This window comes from Pelecanus crispus, chromosome 10, assembly GCF_030463565.1.
Source record: "Pelecanus crispus isolate bPelCri1 chromosome 10, bPelCri1.pri, whole genome shotgun sequence".
NCBI lineage: Eukaryota > Metazoa > Chordata > Aves > Pelecaniformes > Pelecanidae > Pelecanus > Pelecanus crispus.
Window position 1 is genome coordinate 26,841,083 of NC_134652.1, and position 19,996 is coordinate 26,861,078.

General features: G+C 35.4%; 1 protein-coding gene across 41 annotated transcripts in view; it reads right to left on the reverse strand.

Annotated features, from left to right (window-relative positions):
• Nucleotides 1–19,996, reverse strand: part of KCNMA1 (potassium calcium-activated channel subfamily M alpha 1) — a 528,106-nt gene that overhangs the window by 127,200 nt on the left and 380,910 nt on the right. For all 41 annotated transcript variants that reach the window (XM_075717335.1, XM_075717316.1, XM_075717321.1 and 38 more), the window contains one exon: nucleotides 6,117–6,226. In XM_075717335.1, the coding sequence (XP_075573450.1) occupies nucleotides 6,117–6,226 (110 nt within the window). The remainder of the gene's footprint in view (nucleotides 1–6,116; nucleotides 6,227–19,996) is intronic.

The following is a 19,996-nucleotide window of genomic DNA, read 5'->3' on the forward strand; positions in this document are numbered from 1 at the left end:
GAAAGAAAAAGTACTTTCAATCTACTTCCATACTTTGGTTCAGCTGCAGTTAGCAAAAGTATGTTGATATAAGATAAATCACATTGCTACTCACCTAACGAAAAATAATATAGAAAAATATCATTCCTGAAAAAAAAGTAGTATCTTATAGTAGCATCTTAAGCTTAGCAAATTACTTACAATATCAGAATTCTTTCATAAATACATTATTTGTGCATAAAAAATAGTTTTAACAGAAGAAATTGGCAACTGGTGCTTTCTTTGGTACTTGCTAGTACGCTGTGCTCCTTAGAAGTTGGAACTATGAGAATAACAGGTACTGTATTTTCATGGAGCAGCAGTGTCTAAAACCAGTGCAGTCAATGAGGCTTGTATGTTGGAATAGAAATTGCCACAATATATATATAATAACCCAAATATCCCTTTTAAAGGTTTGTTAATGTCATGCTCAGCTAATTTCCAATTGCATGGAACTGGCAAAAGCATGGGCACCTTCTGCTTTCAACCTACAGCTGGATTCTTCCAGATGCTGAGCACTCATGTATTGCTCAGGCAAGGAAAAAAATTTAAGCAAATACTCCAATAGTAGAATTTCACAGAACTATTAAAAGATTTAAAAGTAAGCACTGATGTAAGTGGTTATCTGATCAAGTGTAAAATGATAGGTTCGTTAGCAAGATTTTTGGGGGTCTTGTTAAAATATTTATGTATTTTACAGGTGTCTTACTAGATCATTACATGCACTTCTACCATTGCATTAGAACTGTTGGATCTTTTTAAGTATGCTACAGAAGAGCACATGACAAGAGAAGTTAGAGGAGGAATCAGAAATTAGAGATGCTAAGAAAGCACCGTTGGCTGAAATCTACCACATACGTAGTACAGAAGACACTGGTGGTGTTGCAATGTTAACTGCAACTCCTGGAGTTTTATATAAATTAGGAAGAATTCATTTGCTACCAGTACTGGAAAATTTGCTCAAAAAGTAAGAGTGCTTAACTACTATTACAGTTATTTCCACTTACAATATTGTTTATCTTACATGACTGTTGACTTATTATTTACACCTCAGAAAGATAGCAAAAACTTTGCACGTACTGCAAAAGGATAAGAAACCCTAACAGGCCAGCTCAGAAATATAGAAGAATGAAAAAAATATGGCTGTGCTGCGTCTATGTGTAATCACGCAGATGTTTACTGGATCTGTGATTGCTATATATATCTTACATTGATGTGGAGCAGAAGTAACTCCACCGAAATAACGGAACCATTAGCTTAATGAAAAGTGAACAATGCCAGTGAGGCGTTTAGTTTACTAGACATGCTTTAGCTAAGTGGGCAGTTCCATGTCAGATTAGAAGCTTAACCAAAATCTCAGCTGTGAAGAGACACAGAGATGCTACATATTCAAGGTATGTTTTCTGGTCTAATCCCATCTGACCAATAAAACAAAACACAACTAAATTTTATATTTTGCAAGTTATGAATCACTGGCTACAAAGCAAGACTCATTGCCAGGTTCAGTGCATGAAAAACATTGTTCACACTTACTGCCAAAACATTGAAGAATGTACTTTTTAATTTCTTTAGTCAGTCAGGAACAAATAGATGTATCAGAGAGAGATTTGAAACTGATGAAAAGTATTCCATACAAACAATGCCTAATGCACCTGCAGGGCAACAATTTAAATGTACTTTAGTACTTCAAGTAAACATTTCCCTGATGCATCTGGATACAATATTTTTGAGCAAAGTTTTGAACTCTCTTCTTTTGCTTTGTTAAATCATGATATGAGGCTACTTTATCTTTGAAGGCTCATCATGGGAAGTATCTGGAAAAGGTTCTTGTCTCCCCTGTCTTTAAATGATCTCCTGGTTGAAGTTTACAATAGATTAGTTTCCTGTCTCCAACAGGGTAACAGATGGGGGGGGGGGGGGGGGGGGGGGGAGGAGGAGGAAAAAAAAAGGGAAAAAATGGGGAAAAGGGGGAGAAAAGGGGGGGAAGGGAGGAAGAAGGGAGGGAAAAAGAACAGGAAAAAGGGGAAAATGAAAGGAGAGAGAGAAAGAAAGCGGGGGGAGAAAAAGCTATCAGTCCTGTCATGTGCAGAAGCTGAGCATTTGGTATGGGTATTTTAGGCACTTATTCTATAGACCTAACAAAGTTTTTAGCAATAATTTTGTTGAGTATCACTCATGTAAGGCTGTGGACAAGGCCTTTTGTCTTTTCCTTAGGAGATCGAGATTTTATGGGGTCATTCAAAGACCAAAAGGAAAACCCTTCTATTAAATTCTATGAGATTGAGTTGTACACAATTAACATAAGTTAAAATAATAAACCCCCCCACATCTAAGTGGGCCAAGTTTTGCATAAATCAATCAAAAAAGTCAAAGTACTCTTTAAATCTAGCACAGTGGAAGAAGACCTCCAAGACTGGAACTCTACTAGGATAACGTAGAATTCATGGTAGCAGGAAAAGTAGACATCTAGAGGGAATACAGAATACCAAGTATACATTTTAACACAAAAGCATATGGACAATATGGGTGAATCCTGATAAAGATCAGTCTCTTTCTAGTGGGTTCATGAGTCATTATTTAAACAATATAATAGAGTGTAGAGAGTGATTTATGTCACTCATGATAATATGACATACATCACTCATAATGACATACATTACTCTCTATATACACGTATATTCACACAGAAGCACTTGCTACAAATTAATTATTTGTACCAGTTCCAGTCAGTGGCTGCTGATAAGACCAAGAGCAGGTGAGAGAATAAATTTACTGCTCACCGTAGTGGATACCACTACCATTACTAGGATGGTAGTGAGAACCTGAGCTGAATATTTAAGTTTTTGGTTGCTGACCTGTCCGTCTGTTATGAAAACACTGAATGCAAGAAATGTCAATACAGAACACTACATTGATTTTTCTCCGTGTTTCCCACATCAAATATTATCTTGGTTTATGAGATGGTTCCTGATTTGAAATGCAATGGAAGTGCTGTGGAATACATTCTACTCCAATACACACTTGGCTAAAGAGTTTCATAAATATTTGTCTTTTGTTACTTTTGTGTACTCTCATCCTGCTAAACAAAACTATCATTCCATTGTTCTTTCTGTCTCCCATTAAAGCTGATCATGTTGGAATAAGAAAACTAAGTATGGACATTGTTCCTGTAAGAGCTCTGCTGAAGGTTTTAAGCACAAAGAAACCAAGCTTGCTTTACAGAAGTGAGTATTGTTAGTTTTCTAGGTATGAACAGGAAACATGGCTGCCACGTATACAGAGTTTGAATTAATAAACTAATATTTGTTCAGTAAATACTAACCCACTAATTATTGCTTGTACCAAGTGTAGTAAAATCTAGGTTATCCAAAACCATGGTGTAAGCACTGGTAACAGTAACATAGGCCTCCATACTTCAAAGGCATTAAAGAAGAAAGAACTGTGGGAAGCTGTAAGGCCTCTGCGCTGATCTATGGAAACTTTCTATTGAAGCAGCCTTTTCATACTTGTGAAAAGGTTGCTGTCCACTGAGGTTAAATTAGGGAGCACAGTGGGACCTTACAACATCTGTTTTCATGTGTGGGCTCTTGCTACCTCACAGGTGTGCCCACGGAGTCTATTTAGCACATATTCATTGGCTGGCTGGAGGCAGTGGGGGTGGCTAACCTGTTGCTGGGGGGACCCAGAGGAGAGTTTCTGAGAGCACTTGGAGAATATTGTAAAATATAGGAAGTATTTTAAATAAAACATAGTAAAATTCTCTGGCAGAATCACATGGAGTCTGATTTTAATCACAGTCAGAAAATGGAAAGCTTCATTTAGAGTCACATCAGTCTAGAGGCTGTCTTGTGTTTTGGCCACTACCTGAGCTGACCTTACATTTGTTGAGTCTAAAATTTGACACACATCTGCAATGTTGAATAAAATCCTGGGTTCAGGAAAAAGCTCTTAATTTAACAGGTATGGACTGATCCAGCATCACTGCTTCAGAGAGGCAGAAAACTGTACTGGTCATATTATGTGTGGCTTAAGTCTCAAGAGTTCAAAAGTGCCTAAGATTTACCTCACCGAGACAAGTCAGCAATCTAGTTGAAGAGAATGATACAAAGATAGAAGCAAGAACTTGACAGTTACAGGTAGCCTATGCTCTATGAAAGACTGGCTTAATTTGGAGTCACTCTCAGACTAGAAAGTGCTACTACTATGAACATATCCAGAGGAGAAATAAACCGTTGCAGAGCCAAGAGAGAATGCAGACAAGTGCTGAGTGTCACCTACTCATCTAACTTAGTTCTCCTTTGTCAGGACAATGAAGTTTCTAAGACTTCTGTGATTAGCTCCCCAAATGATCTGTTATAAAAACATACAAAAAACCTCATGACTAATGTGGGAATACATGCCATAGGTATATACCATGCAATCATATGCTGCACAAATACAGAGATAATGACATCTCTATAATTTTGCCTTTTATTAAAACATGGCTATGACATTTGATTGAATGAGTGACTTCAAAAATAGAACCAACAGCAAATAGGCCCAATTTAACATGTATTAAGAGAAGCAGACACCTTTCATATGCTGTTTCCACTGTTAGGTCAAGTGTGAATCCATAGATGTGCTAGCCTCATTAGGAAAAATTTTGAGTGGAGAATGGTGGGCCTAAAACCTGGATGAAGGTTAGCCTTGCATTAGTAAATATTAGAAGGCCCACTAGAAGACTCTGCTCTCGTGGGGAACAGTTTGGTTAGTTCACTCTTCAATCAGAATCATCCACACCACAATATCCAAGGGCACAGAATGATAGGAATTACATTCATGTATTAAAAATATATTGGTGGGAATATGTTCACACAGTACACACACATATACTCAGCATTATAAGTAAAACTTGCAGACTGATATTAACTTCTATTTCCATCTAATTTTTCACTTTGGTGTTAACATCAAAAGCTGGAAATTCTTCAACAATATTGAGTGTCCCATCCCCATTGAAAGAGGAGATGTTTCTGCACTCTCTTTATGTTTGTTATCCAAACTGTATGGCAGCCTATTTACCAAAGAATCACATTCCTAGACCGGCAATCGAGACCAATAACCTGAGGAAGCAGCATATCACATTCAGTTTCAGGGTTTTAAAATGTCATTGATGGCATGAATTGTAAAAGCTAAATTACAAAACCTGTTCTCAAAGTCCGTATATTTTGTGGGTAGTTGATCACACTAAGCCTGTCCACTGATTTTATTTCCCCTTCACAAACAAATGCAGCGGACTTTTTGCTGTCCTCTTGTTCTTCTGGAAATTGAATAGCCAGTTCTTATGGTAACGAAAATACCTATGCACCAAACTCATTAATATGTAACACTACATTTTAATTTTCAATGTGCTTTAATTAACCTGAATTTAATAGAGTTATTAAACTGTTGGAAAATTTGAGATAAATCGTTTTCTTTAATTTAAACTAGGAAACACGGTTAATTAAGCCTCTAGATAATCAAATGCTTGAGGAGAGCTCCAAAGTTTAGACATGTTTCTGAATCTCAATAAATGCCCTTTCTTTATTGATTATTTTATCTCAGCTCTAGCAGCACACTTAAATGAATGTCAGCTTTATGTCAGTCTCAGTCACATGTTTCTAAGAACACATATAGAAATTCAAGTATGTTTGACAGTGGTTTTGTGTGGAGATTTAATTTTCATGACTGTAGTTAGGGTAAACAGTACAAATTAGCATTCATTCTGAATCTAATACCAATTTCTAGAATACATTATGAGATTTTCTATTTCAAGATATCTAGGCAAAGTCTTGTGCTTATAGTAATAAACAAATTTAAATGGATTTCTGATGAATTTGTGAAGCACTGACAACACTTATGCTTTCATTTACAATCACTTAATTCCAAATCTCTTCTGAAAACAGGCATTACAATGTTTGGAATACTTCCATACAGTGATTGCTTTGTTGTTTACTTTATTGGAACCCATCTATGTAGCAACATTAGGTCTGTGGCAGAGTGAAAAGGTCTCCTGCAGAAACCTTAGATTTCACTTGAAAGAAGGCAAATACTTATGTGTATTAATAAGTATTTCTACTTACTCACAAACTGCAGGGAAGGACAAACCCACAAAGGCACTAGACAGATACTCTGTATACATTTCATTTGCAACTCCTTCCAGGTAGTATTTCTGCCACGTATCCTCCTCAATCTAAAACAAAGACACACAGAGTTCTGAGTAAAACCAAAAGCTTTTTTTAAAGTTTACAAACAATTGCTTAAACATGAATCAGATTTAAAAAAAAAAAAAAAAGGGGGTCCATGTAGTCAGTAAAACAAGTATGTTGTGTAAAAATAGTACACTCAATTCTTGATTCTTGGCAAGCGCGTTCAGCATGAAGTGAAATAAGGTTGTAGAAAGCTTGATGAAAAAAGTTTCTCAATTTTCTCTTTCTGAAAATTCTCTAGTGAATTATTATATTGTTATATAGCATTAATTATATTGTTATATATTACATTGTTATATCGCATAATTGTTATATAGCATTATATTATTATTTGAGCCTCTCTAACAATGTTTCAATTATTTTCGCCTTGTTTAGAAGTTGATCAGCAGTCAAAACTCATTGTTTAAAATTATATTTCTTTTTTTCTTCTCTGCATCTATAACTAACAAGGAAATATGAGAAACATATATTGAAACAATTTCTTCAATGGTCATCAGTACTTTAGGGCAACAACTGAAGAAAACTTTTACTGATAAATTCAGAGATCTTTTACTGTGGAACATAGGAAGGAAAAAAAGTCAGAAGTGCTACAGGACTACCATCAAAAGCTCGATATATTTGCCTAAGCAGAAGTTTCCAGTGATATTTGAGATGTGCATGCAATCCCATCTAGCTTCCAGTTGCTGCCCTGGGGTCTGTGGATGCCATGTCATATCTATAAAGCTTATGTCTCAGACATTCTAGAAGGTCTTTCAATTAGCATCCAACACCTATACTAAGGTAATTGGATCAAGCTGCTTAGTATCCATCAGCAGGAATAGCACTATAATTCAGAAGAGCAAATACAAAGCTAGCTGATATGACTGGAAATATGGCATATGCTGAAGCTTCTCAGCATTGAAATCCCAGTTCTCTATACTGTAATTTGTGCCTCATCCAAAGTTTGTTTGAGATTTGACTGTCATTCCCAATGAGACCTTCCTAGGCAACTAAGGAAACCACAACAAACATGCCGCCTGAAGTACCTAAGGCTTCACATCAAACAGTTGCTTTCCTATTTATTACATCACATTAAAATAGAGCAAAAATTTCAGCCACAATGGGACATTCCTGCGTGTAACTATCCCTTTGGCTTTATTCACTAATTGTGTTATATAAATTGTGTGAACAGAGAAATTAATATTTACAAGAATTATACACAGCACCAAAAATGTACATATGATAATACATTATATATAAAATTAGTGAGAAACTTGACAATTACATCAGACTAGCAAAAATAATGTGATGTATTTCTTTTTTTACGTTTTACATTAACACATTTCATTAACCAGAGTCTATCTGACTAGATAGTAAACAGGAAACAAGCAAAAAGAGACAGATTGAGAGATCAGAGATTTTAATTTTCTTCAGTAAGGCATATGATCTCACAGATCATGGAAATATTTATTTTGTCATTTAGTTCATGTCTAAAAGCTGTATTTTATCCTTTGCAAAAAAATAAAGAAACTCTTAGTTCCACTGTTTAGGAGGCCCCATTATGGTCTTCATCTAACAGAGCAGAAAGTGAAACAGTATTGAGTTTAGATGTGAAGGCCATAATGAGAAAGCATTTTTCTAAAAACTATTGGTAGGGATTTGCAAAGCTACCTGAGAGGTTGAAGTACCAAATACCAACTCATTTGAGAAGGACTTGGATAACTATATCTCTCTCAAACGTTTCACAATTTGTCTTTTTCTGATATCCCCAGCTTTTCCTGAAGCTCAGTCTACATTGTGCAAAGATGACGATACTAACCCTGCAGGAAACGGAGCTGTACCCAGGCCCAATGAACTGGCAAAAAGGATGCTTCAGGAACATCCATGCTCATAAATTACTGCAGGTAAGGCTCAAGTGCTTTAATCTACACTGCTGGTCTTGCTTGTCTGAAATCCCAGAGCCAGTGTAACAGCAACCAGCTAAGTATGAGCCATATTTTTTTTTTCCCATTACATAGAGAACTCTTAACATTTCAGAAATTCTTATCAAAGAATTCAGTCCAATAAGATAAACAACTTACAGCTGCTTTAAAATTTTGTGCAGCTCCATTACCGCCCACAATGTCAAATGCCTTGGATAATATCCAATCAGTGATTTTAATGGTTTGAAATGCCTTATGACAGCAAAACATAGGCCTGTATATTCTTTATGGTAAAAAATATTATGGTATGTTAGGAGAGTGAGGTTTGTTTCCAAATAGCAATGTAAGTGTACATCTCTGTCAGTATTCAAGAAAAGAAATTAATATATGGAATGTTAGTGACTTGGGCAAATTAATTTTTCAGCTATTCAGCAATAAATCAAATTGAGCAAAGCATCTTTAAGCAACAGTTTATCTTTGTCTGTTGTGTCAGACTACAGCTGTTTTAAAACAGCATTAAAGCAAGAGGTTCTTGCATAACATACAGGGCTTAAAGGAAATCTCGCCATGTAAATTCAAAAAAGGATAAGAGTTTAAGATGGGAAAAATAAAAGTGCATACTCTCATCACCAGACAGTTCAGGTCTGTGACCAGCAACATACTCTATGCATTTATAATGTATCCAGCAACTGGCTTTCTGCCTCTTAAATTTAAAAATGAACTCATGCCTACATAGATATCATTCAAGATTATTTTCTGGATATTAATTCTATTTTCCCTTTAACTGGTTTGTTTATATTGTTGTTACATTAGTTGTACTTCTTATTATTCTACTCTAAATTATGATTCTAAACAAAGTATAATCAGATGAAAACATTAAGTGTTTAACAAAACTTTTAAGCTAAGTGATATTTTTAAATTTCAAATCAAATCTTTAGGCACTTTTAAAATCTTATATGCTTTAGGAAATAAAATTATATGAGCACAAGCTGTAAAAGTAAACTACATTTTAAAAACAGAAGCTATAATGGTTACGGAATCCTATTCATTCTCCAAGAGTCTAGAACAGATTTTTCTTGTTCCTTCTTACATGTTTTTATTAAACACTTAATATTTTCTAAAAGTTTTGTAGTTCTGTATTCCATATTCTTACTCCAGCTCCAAATCATGAAGCTCAGAAAACATCATAAAGTAAGAATTCTATAGAAATGCAGTGATGTTCCTCTTCCTACTTCTTTTTCCACTCTTTTGGAGAGCTGTCTTCATCCCTGCTTCCCCTGCTTGCAGTTCCATAAGTCTCTGCCCTTGACTCTGCCTCTTTGTTTCTCTTTTCTATCATATCATTACCTAACACCACCCACAATACCAACAAAAATGTTTCTCTAGGCTGATGTCCTGTATATCTTGCTTTCTATTTCCCTCTTAGCTCCTTTATCCAATGGAAATGTCAGCCTGCCTAACTGACATGCTAGAGGATGTATAGCCACCAACTGACAGTGCTTTCACTGATAGAGTGCTTTATCTTACTTCCCCGTCACCTCCTCTTTCAAACTCCTCTTTTACACTCATAACGTGGTTATCTTCTTTGCCTGCTTCAACCCAGTCACTTACTCTATGCTTAAATCATACAGGCGTCTTGCCTTCCCACTAATCAGGATAATCTGTGAAAAAAATGTCTAAATCATGTTAGAAAAAATTGCACCTTTAAAAGCTTTAAGAGGCAGCAAAACCAATTCCATATCAAACTAGCATTTTATGGATAGACAGTACCAAAAAAGTGAGGGATGCAGTACTGTCCTACATTCTAAGCTCAATGAGCAAAACCAGGATTATACTATTCATTACCAGGAAATATACCAACTGCCACATTAAAAGGCTTCAGAAAGGGAATTACAGCTGAGCCTCTACAGTTGCAGAAGCACATGTCAGGAGTGCAGTGTCTTAGCAGCATATATCAGGGCTACATCTCCGCTAATTGTCTAACTTAAAGAAGAATTTTCATACCATGTCCACACATGGCCTGTATTGAAATGTTATAATCATAATAATGCTGAGTGTTTCAAACTTTCTTACAACTTGAAAGTACCTCTTCCCTGTAATAGCCTGATCCACAGCTCATTTAAACCACTCAAACCTTCTCTACTGATTCTGGCATGCTTAGGATCATTGTCTGAACAGCACAAAGCAGAAAGAAACAACAGTGTGTTTTGACATAATGATTTACGTTAGAAAAAAGAAATCAAAATAGATTTCAGATTATATCATTATTACACTATAATATTATATTATTTGCTATAATATTACATTCTTAAATACAATTTATTGTATTGTTATACTACATTATTAAACATTACTTTCTATTATCTTCTTATATATTATTTTATAGTGTAACAGAACTTTCATTGGAATTTGGAGTGATGTAAGTCTCTCTTGGACAAACAAGTTTCAAATATTAAAAAAATCTGAATTCCACAGCTATTTTTACAGGACCTGTATAGTATTTTATATAAGTTTGTATTTTTATCCTACAGGTTGAGTACTAATTTGGGATTCACCAATCTTTTCCCCATGTTAAAGGAGTCAAAAGGCACTCTTTCAAAAGAATGTTCTAAAGAACAGAAGGATTGGAAACTTTTTAAGAAAACAGTGAAACATAAATTACAATGAATTTACTACATTTAAATTTTCTTCTGCTGTTGATAGGCTGCCAGGTAACCAGTTACTTTAGTTCTGGAGAAGCAAACAACTGCAAGAATAAATTGCAATATGGAGATGTTCCAAATCATACACTCCCTGACAAGTGGGCTGCAAACAATCAAGAGAAATTTCTTCCATAGAAATGTTTTCACCATTCAGAGAGCATGTGGGATGCTAAAAGGAATTTACATTGTGTTATTCTCCACCACACACAGAGAAGTCATATCACTTTTTTCATAACCCTTTTATTTATGTGAAGTTTTGTATACAGAAAACAGATAGAAAGTGCAAGCTTGGTAAAAAAATCACAGTAATGATAGCAAGGACATATTTGTAACATGGTCTATTTTGTGGCTTTTTCTTAGGTGGACACCACCTGGGGTTGGAAAAAAAATATACAAATACATTACATGATTCTCCTTTCTACTTTCTCCTCTTGCCTTCTTTTCTTTAGGCAGATTGCTTTGCTTTGGAGGAAGGAACTGCAGATCAGACCTATTGTTAAATGCTCACCCTCAGTCAAGGACAAGAAAGGACTCGAAAAAACCCACTCATTCACAAAGCAGTGAACAAGCTTCACAGATACTGGTTAGTGTTAAATTGACCTTCATGAAGTGATTGGAATGTTTAAGATATGTTCTGTTAGGATACCATGAAATGTTGATTAATGAATTTAAAGAATTGCTGATAATTGGGATGCTCTAAATTGTTATTATAAGATAATGATAATAATGGACTAAAGATGATCTTCGCATTTTATTTCTGCCCAAACCATGACATTTTCCCTGTGATTTCAAAGAAAGAGATGGTTACTTGCCCAGTATTTTTTGAAAGGCAGTACCTGCTGGTCTGCTAGAAATGAAACAATTATTAAGAACCTCCAGTGTTCAATATTGCTTTCCTAATTCCTTGATTCTTCCAGTTACCCTGAGTTTTTATAGAGTAAGGTTCCACAGATAAACATAATCAGTTTCTCCAATAATCCATGTCAGTAAGGTACTAATTTCAAAATCCTTAAAGTGAGAAAAAATACTTTAGGACTCACTGTGTTCTTGACTAATTTAAGCCTTTGTGATGATTTTAAAGTCTGCTACTGCAGTTAACCTCAAAAACTATATCCCTAAACAAATCTGATTTTTCGTAATGTGTGTTTATTTTCCTTTAAAATACTTAACCATAACTTGAGTGATTGTCATCCAGTCCGTCTCTGGACTTACTGATATTTATCTACTACTTATCCATACTTATCTATGCAGTAAGAGTAAGTTGCCAAAACTTAGCTGTTAATCTAGAGATGAAAAAATCTGTCCCATATGCACTTATGAAATGGATGTTTCACATGTCAGTTGCCTGAAAACAATGGGGAATAGTTAAATGTTATGTAAACTTTATAGAAGTAAAAAGAGCTGAATTTGGGGTGAGTTTGGTTCAAGATGTTACTAATCAAGGTTTCCACAAATGTCATTCAGTAAAACTATGAAAGTTATTTATCTGGTTAGTGAAATTGATACCTTCATTTTAGGCTATCTGAAAATATTGCTGTGCTTACAAAGACGAAAACTACCTTGATTTTAACTTGAAAAACAAAGAAAAACTTACAGTAGTTTCAATTTTACAGTTATAAAGATAATTTTGTTACTGCAAATAATTACTAGTCTATCGTATTTCAGCTCCTGACAGCAGAATCCGGATACTTGTATTTTCTACCTTTGTACAGTATGGACTAATACAGTTGAGACAAAGAGAATAGTTTTCATTTCAGTGAAAAGTTTTCTGTGATAAAGTTTTGCTTGTTGGCCAAACAAACACATTCCAGCAGAAAGCATAAATCTATCTTTACCAAGTTTTGTGGGATCCAGGAAGCCAAATGTGGTAGTTCTGATATCAGAGAGTGACATCAGGCTTTATCTCCTGTTCATCGTTACCTCTGTGGATAAGTGTCAGTTTGAGAAGTTAGAAGTTTAGATCACAGAATGGTTTGGGTTGGAAGGGACCTTTAAAGATCATCTAGTTCCAACCCTCCTGCCATGGGCAGGGACATCTTTCACTAGATCAGGTTGCTCAAAGCTCCATCCAACCTGACCTTGAACACTTCCAGGGATGGGGCATGCCATACCCAGATAAAACCTTTATTATTTACTGGAAAATACTGTCTTGGTAACAAAAATTGTGAATAATTAAGCAGTCAAATACTGCTTTGGAATGAGGAGATGTGTCTTTGCTGGCAGAGTAATTAAAGCAAAAGTTAATGCCACCCAATATTTAGAATAGAATAAAATGTAGCAGAAAAGCTGCAGTGAGGAAGAACACAAGAACACCAGAAGGCATGAAGTACACAAATACAATAGCAGTGAATGACTTCAGTGCAGGAAAAATAACCAACAAAAAGCCTTGATACTGTTGGGTCCTGCTATCACTTAATCTTTTCCCTTTTACCTCTTCTCATTTCTTGCATGTTATTTCCATTTTCATTTAGCCTCATACATAGATCTCTACAGATCTTATGTAAGGTATAACTGTTGAATGAGGACACCATAATTGATCAAGGGCAATTCTATTCCCCTTTTTAATTTGGACCTCCTCCTTTACTCATCAAATATTGTACATCTCAAGCATATCACCAAGCAATGACAAAAGGCACTTCTACATGCCTTTCCTTACAGACAATGAGCTGCTCTCTTTACGGAAGACCTTTCCCTGCATGATCCGAAAGAAAAGGCTTTGCAGGCCATTCTGTTATTTTTATCCCTGAAGTTAACATACTTCAAGCTTATACTGCAAAACCATGAGTAAATGTAACATTCTAGAAAGGTAACAAGACAGTACAATTGGTTGCTGATGCAGCAACAAGGAAGTCATTCACTGTCTTCTACTGGTGACCACACTATAAATTATTAAGAATAAGTACATAGCATTTTCTTTTGACTTTGATGTTAAATCATAGCAAAATTATCACAGGATGCTGTGTTGGTACAAACAGTAAGAAGTAATTTTTTTCTTCAGAGACCTTACAAATTCAAGAGGAAATTTTAACAAATAGCAACAAAAAAATGAAGTTATTCCAAATCACAGGTAAGAAGAAAGGTAAAGAGAGTTTAGGTAACTGTTGGACCTCACACAGAATGTGCCATACCACCACAGTGACTTGAATCTATATCTCCCCACTGATTCAACGGCATATATGAAAAATAGCTAGAAAATGACATAGTGTATCCCAAGAGAAGAAACCTAATTTTCATCTTTTTTTAAATCACAATGTTCCTCTGTTCTTCTCTATCTATATATAGACACAATGTTGTTATCAGCAAATATATTTACATAATAGAATCATTTCCTTGTGAGACATGGCGACAGAGGAATGGAAAAACAATGTACATCTTGCAAGCACATCCATCAGTATTGCCAGGAAAAAAACTAACCCCTTAATACACCCAGTCCTACCCCCTGGCAGTGCAATTATCAGGAGCTCTGTAGCCCCAACTGATCTATCTTGTTCATAGCATTTGCTTCGCAGTGTAATGACGTAGTTACAAGAAAGAGATCGAGTATATCTGAACCTGATAACGCTATATAACCTCTTCTGTCAAGAGCTAAGTCTTACTATCAAGACAGAGAACTAATGTTAGAGTTGCAGTGTGACCTAAGATCTTTTATTCCATTTTGCAAGGAAAAACAGGGAGAGGATGGTGGGGTGTCTTTATAAATATTAAGGAAGTCACACAATGAAAATTCCTTTTTAGCACAATGGTAGCAGCTGTAAAGTCTGCGCCCCAGCATTGAATAAGCTCAGCTCATCACCACCAAGGAAAGAGCACAAAACAGTACAGAGCCCTTGAGAATAATTTTAGATGTTTGGAAGATCATCCATTTGATATTTCAGACATATATTTACTTTGATAAACAACACTACCTAACTGAATAATTAAAAAACCCTGCAAAAAGTACAGTAAATTAATGAGTTAATTCTATTCATTATCTCTCTAGAATAGCACTTGAATATTATAGTTCTGTTATTAGTGATCTTGCTTTATTCTAATGTTCTAACTTCTTTTGTTCAATATACGTGTCCCAGTATGCAGTACTTTGTCTAAGTGCATGCAATTAAGAAATTCTGAAGTCTTCCCAAAATTATGTTTTATATTAAAAGATTAAATAAAGTGTTGTGTAAACAACATGAAAGTTGCTACTTATTTCCTTTCTAAAATACATATAAAATTTTCTCTTCAAAGATGCCCAGAAGGCCATGTAGAGAAATGCTTTACAAAAAATGCCTAGAGAATAAAATCCTCACTGAGGCAATTTTCTTGAGCCCTTGCCAAACTGTTTTCATCTACTTCCATCTAACACAAGGACTCCTGCCTCCCCCTAGGCTCAGAACGCTTCCAGGGCTTCCCAATGTTTAATTTTACAATTCTCTTCTCCACAGCACTGTGGCGTTTTTTTCTAGCAACACAGGCAAGATTAAAAAGGAAGCACACATAGAATATTCTTGATTGGTAGGTAAAAAGAAGCTGTACATTGAAAGCAATGTATTTTAAACATTTCCTCATGTTCACCTATAATGCACTTTCAGTCCACCCAAATTGCTTGTGTGAATGTCTGGTTTTATTATGCCTTTAGATATGGATATCAAAATCTGACAGATAAGTACTTGGCTGAAAGCAGTTCATACATTCCTAGAAAGAGTGAAGCTCCTTAGATTGACAATCTTATAATTAAATTTCCCTAAGTATTATAAATTATCAGCTACCTCTTTACTCAATTCTATTGTCTGCTTAAATCAAAGCTAACAAGTATCCTTAATGGTATAAAAATTTTACAACCTCAGCCAACTATTCCCACAGTTCTTTCTGTATGCAAGACTTTTTTAAAATTCGCATGAAAAGAGTATGTTTGATAAAACACCAAATATGATAATTAAGATTAGCTCTAATTTCAAATGAGAGGTATATGCACTTTTTCATTGTTCATACTTATGTAGAGTCTTGTAGTAGGTCAAAGCAGAGAGAGTATTCTTGAAATATTATGACACCTAATTCTTCTTTAGATGCTGGCCTCAATGGGTTTGTATTCAAAGGCATACAGGCTCTACTTTTAATACTCTCAAATTTACAAAACAGGGCAGTATTTCTATCCAATCACAATGCAAAAGATAGATTGGTGTTGATCCATTCAAATGATTGACTGAAATATGCACTCCATGGTAGACTTCAGTCCAAGACAAATATATCACTCCTATCACAAGGACTGACCCTATTTGTAAATAGCAAACAGTTTTCAACCACAACAATTTTTAATTCCTAGACTCAATGATTAAAAACATTATATTCAGGCAGACTTTTCAAAGAATAAATTACTTTGGGAACAGGCTACACTAATATTTGGTCTAAATCCTATGAGGAAGATAAGGTAATCAGTTTATTATGCAGCCTCCTGAAGAGCTTCACAACAAGTTGAAAAGTTGCATTCCCTCCCTACCTGGCTTTTAAAGTTCTCCTTCATTTGAAGAAATTCACTGTGCATACCCTAGTCTCATACTTTAAAATAGTCCAAGGCTGCCTAGGTGGCCAAAAATAAATAGAAAGCCAGCTGATGTGTCCCATCAGTGTAGGTAAGCACCTGACTGATGTAAATCTGTGTGGCTTTATTATGTGTCTCTTTCAGCCTGGACTAGAAAGGAATGTAGAAGTGGGCATTGCATATGTGGGTGTGAGCAACAGCTGCCAAAAGAGCCCACAGAACATTCCTGCTCTCAAAATAGCTTAGAGGAGAACTGAGACTGCTCTAGATCATTTTTCAGATCTGGAATGAGGTGTACCATCTTACCAACAGAGCAAAGACAAAACTAATTCGTTTGTGGATTTGTGTTACACTGAAGAGCCACATTCCACATTTTATTAATTTACACAACAGTACTAACTCATATTGCCTTGCATGGTTGTATAACGGGACAAAATTTGACCACCTCTGTCTTTTATTCTATTTACTTATTCTTTGCAATTTTTTTCATATGGGTAGACTTCTGGTATACATTTGCTAATCCAAACAATACAAAAATTGCAGTACAGTATAGTATTTCCATCTTTTTCTGTGACTATGCAAATAATAAAGAGTCCCAATTCTTTTATTAATATACCAATGATACCATTCTGTGCCATAAAAAGAAAGGATTATCAAAATACAGTTTACAGGTCTAAAGTTGGGTTTTTTGGGTTTTTTTGGGGTTGTTTTTTTTTTTTTTTTGCTTAACATATCATTTGTTTTGCAATCTATCTTTCTTCCTTTTAAGGTTAAGGTTTACAGAACCTTAATCTTTTTGAGCTGGTTTTCTTTTTGTTCTGTTTGGTGCCAAAATGAACATAAAAGATTCCATATGAGATTACATTGCTAAAACCAAAAGGAAAATATTAGGAACAAATATAATATTTTGAGGTTTCTTGGTTTGTTTTACCTCTAATACTGGGAAGACTGTTTACACAAATCATTTTGCAGTAAAGTAACACATAATGAGTTAAATGTGTGCAATGTCATGATCAATCATATTCATTTGTGTTTGACTGACCAAACACTTATGGCACATTAAATCACTTTCTAATCAAGTTATGAAGGAGGAGGAACAAACACACATTTCAAGCTTTCTTCAAAAAATACAGAAGTTTCAGTACATTTTCCTGGCAATCTCCTAACTTGTGGGAGACTCCACTAATAATGCTTGCCCAAGGAATTTTGAAGGTCTGACAGTACTTAAATTCAGTGCTCTAAATGAAAAGGGGTGGAATTTCTTTTAGGGAATGGACGTCTTTCTTTTCAATAGAGTCCTCTCTAACAATTCCAATCAATGCAGCTGCCTTCCTAGAATACACTGTTGATTCGCAGCCACCACCATAGTCTTCTCTTTCAAATAAAGTTTTAAGAGTGAGACAGCTTGGAGAAAGAATGTCCTTTCAGCTAAATAAAGAAACAAATCTTTTGCTGTCACCAACTGAGTTGGATTCTCATGTATCAGTTCTTGTACGTTTAATTTGCTTTAGATTTTAATACACTCAGAGATCTTTGGAAATGATGATATGCATTTTACTTGCCTGGACAATTCATTCTTAGTTAAGTAGCAGGCATCCTTTTAACCAGTACTAACTGTCTTGCATTCTCCCAATGCACTATTTGAGGGCATTTTTTCCCTCAGTGCCATCTGAACATGACATCTGAAGTAACACAAGTTAAGGTACATCCGCATCCTATTCTGTTTCTAACTGTATATAATCACAGATACAAGAGCAAAACTGACACTGATAGCTTCCTCCAAATCAAAATCATTGCTATTTTTATGCTCATTCTGTGTATATAGAAATACTCAGATGTAATTAGTAGTGCCTTGCAAAGCTGAGCCTTCATCTTAAAACTGTTCATCAGTGAGATAGTTCAATCTGTCACTACTGAAATTATTATAAGAATATCTTATAAAATAATAAAATATAGGATTAAAGTTGGTTAAGATAATGGCATAAGTGGTTAGATATATTTTCTGGAAAGATGATACCTTTCAATTTGCAGTTTTTTGACTTGTCTAAGCATTTTAACTACAAATCCAGGCCATGAATGTGTGTGTCTCTAGTACAGTTCCCACATAGTCAGATATTTGTACACTTTACCACTTTCTCAATCTCTCAATTTTCTCAGTGCAAGTTTAAATTCAGTATTAAAATAACTTGCATTAAGACTGAATATACCCACATATTTGGATGTCCTTGAGAGAAAATTGATCCCTTCTGATTTTGGAAAGACAAAAGCTGAGCAAAAGTTTCAGGCCTACTTCTGATTTCAAGAGCAAGTTCATAGAACAGGTTGCCTCAGTAATTTGGATACATTAGTGTGACTTACAAATGTTTGAGACTCCTCAGAGTCGTGGGTTACCACACCAGACAAGAGTGAGGCAGCCCAAAATGACTGGCAAGAATAATGAAGTTCATAAGAGATACAGTTTTCTTTTGGAATATAAGTAGAAAGGATTAATATCAAAGTGACCATATGCTGACGAGTCATATACAGCTCCCAGGTTTGGCTTTACTGAAGTAAACCAGCTTTTTTTTTTTCATAACATGAACAAAGATGCAAACATCATAACTGCAGACAGTAAACTCCAGAGGCCAGGCTTGTTTCCATATTGAAAACTGGCATTCTTTTTGACTATATGTAATAGTCCGGAATATTTTTGACACACAGGAGTCTGCTGCCTCCAATTCTTTTGAGGTCTCCAAAGGATACCTTAACAAGAATTTCAGGACTTCATAAGAAGTAAATAAAGACTCACTGCTCCGCACTGATATGTGCACCTCCATGAGAACAGTCTTGGCTTTCTCACCTAAGGACTCTAGGCTTTCTTTTTTTCTTTTTTTTTTTTTGCTTACTTGCACAATGGCCTTGAAGTGGAATGTGGCCTACCTTGTACTTCAGTGTTTCCCGTCCCATTAATAACACTCCTGGGATTGGAAACTGACCAAACTTTATGTTTGGAATCAGTGTCAGAAAGGCACGAGGAAGGAAGCACTGATTGCTGCAATCAAGGTCTTGGTCTAGTGAACTAGTACAACTGCCACAGAAGTCTAAGAATAACTGGGTTAACATTTTGCCATGTACGTCCAAAAGAGCTCTTTGACGGAGGAGAAACAAATACATGAATGATGTAGGAAGTTCAGGCTTCAGTTCCAACACATGTTCCTTATTTACTCTCACAGTCAGAGGTCCACTAGCCACTTGATGTAAAAGACCAAAATAATCAGTCCTTTTTTCCAAGCACTTTGTTGCCATATGGGACTATACGTTGCTATGCAACTATATGTTGCTATATGCTGTAAATCATATTTTTGTGTTAGCAGCAGGGGCTTTTCTCATAGATAAACATGTGTTTTGTCTAAAACAAAGGAAAACACAAAACACCAGAAATATCTCTCAAGAAATGGATGATGCTTTGAACAATCATTTAAAGTCCAAAGGCTTGCTGAATAGAAATAAAAACATAACTTGACAGAACCTGGCTCATTGTGCAATTTGCAGCAGAGAACTTTTGTATGTAAGTGCGTGCTGGGTTTTTTTGCTTTACAAAATCTATAAATGTGTTCCTATCTGTTTCATATTTGAGCCATGTTCTCTACTCAGTTC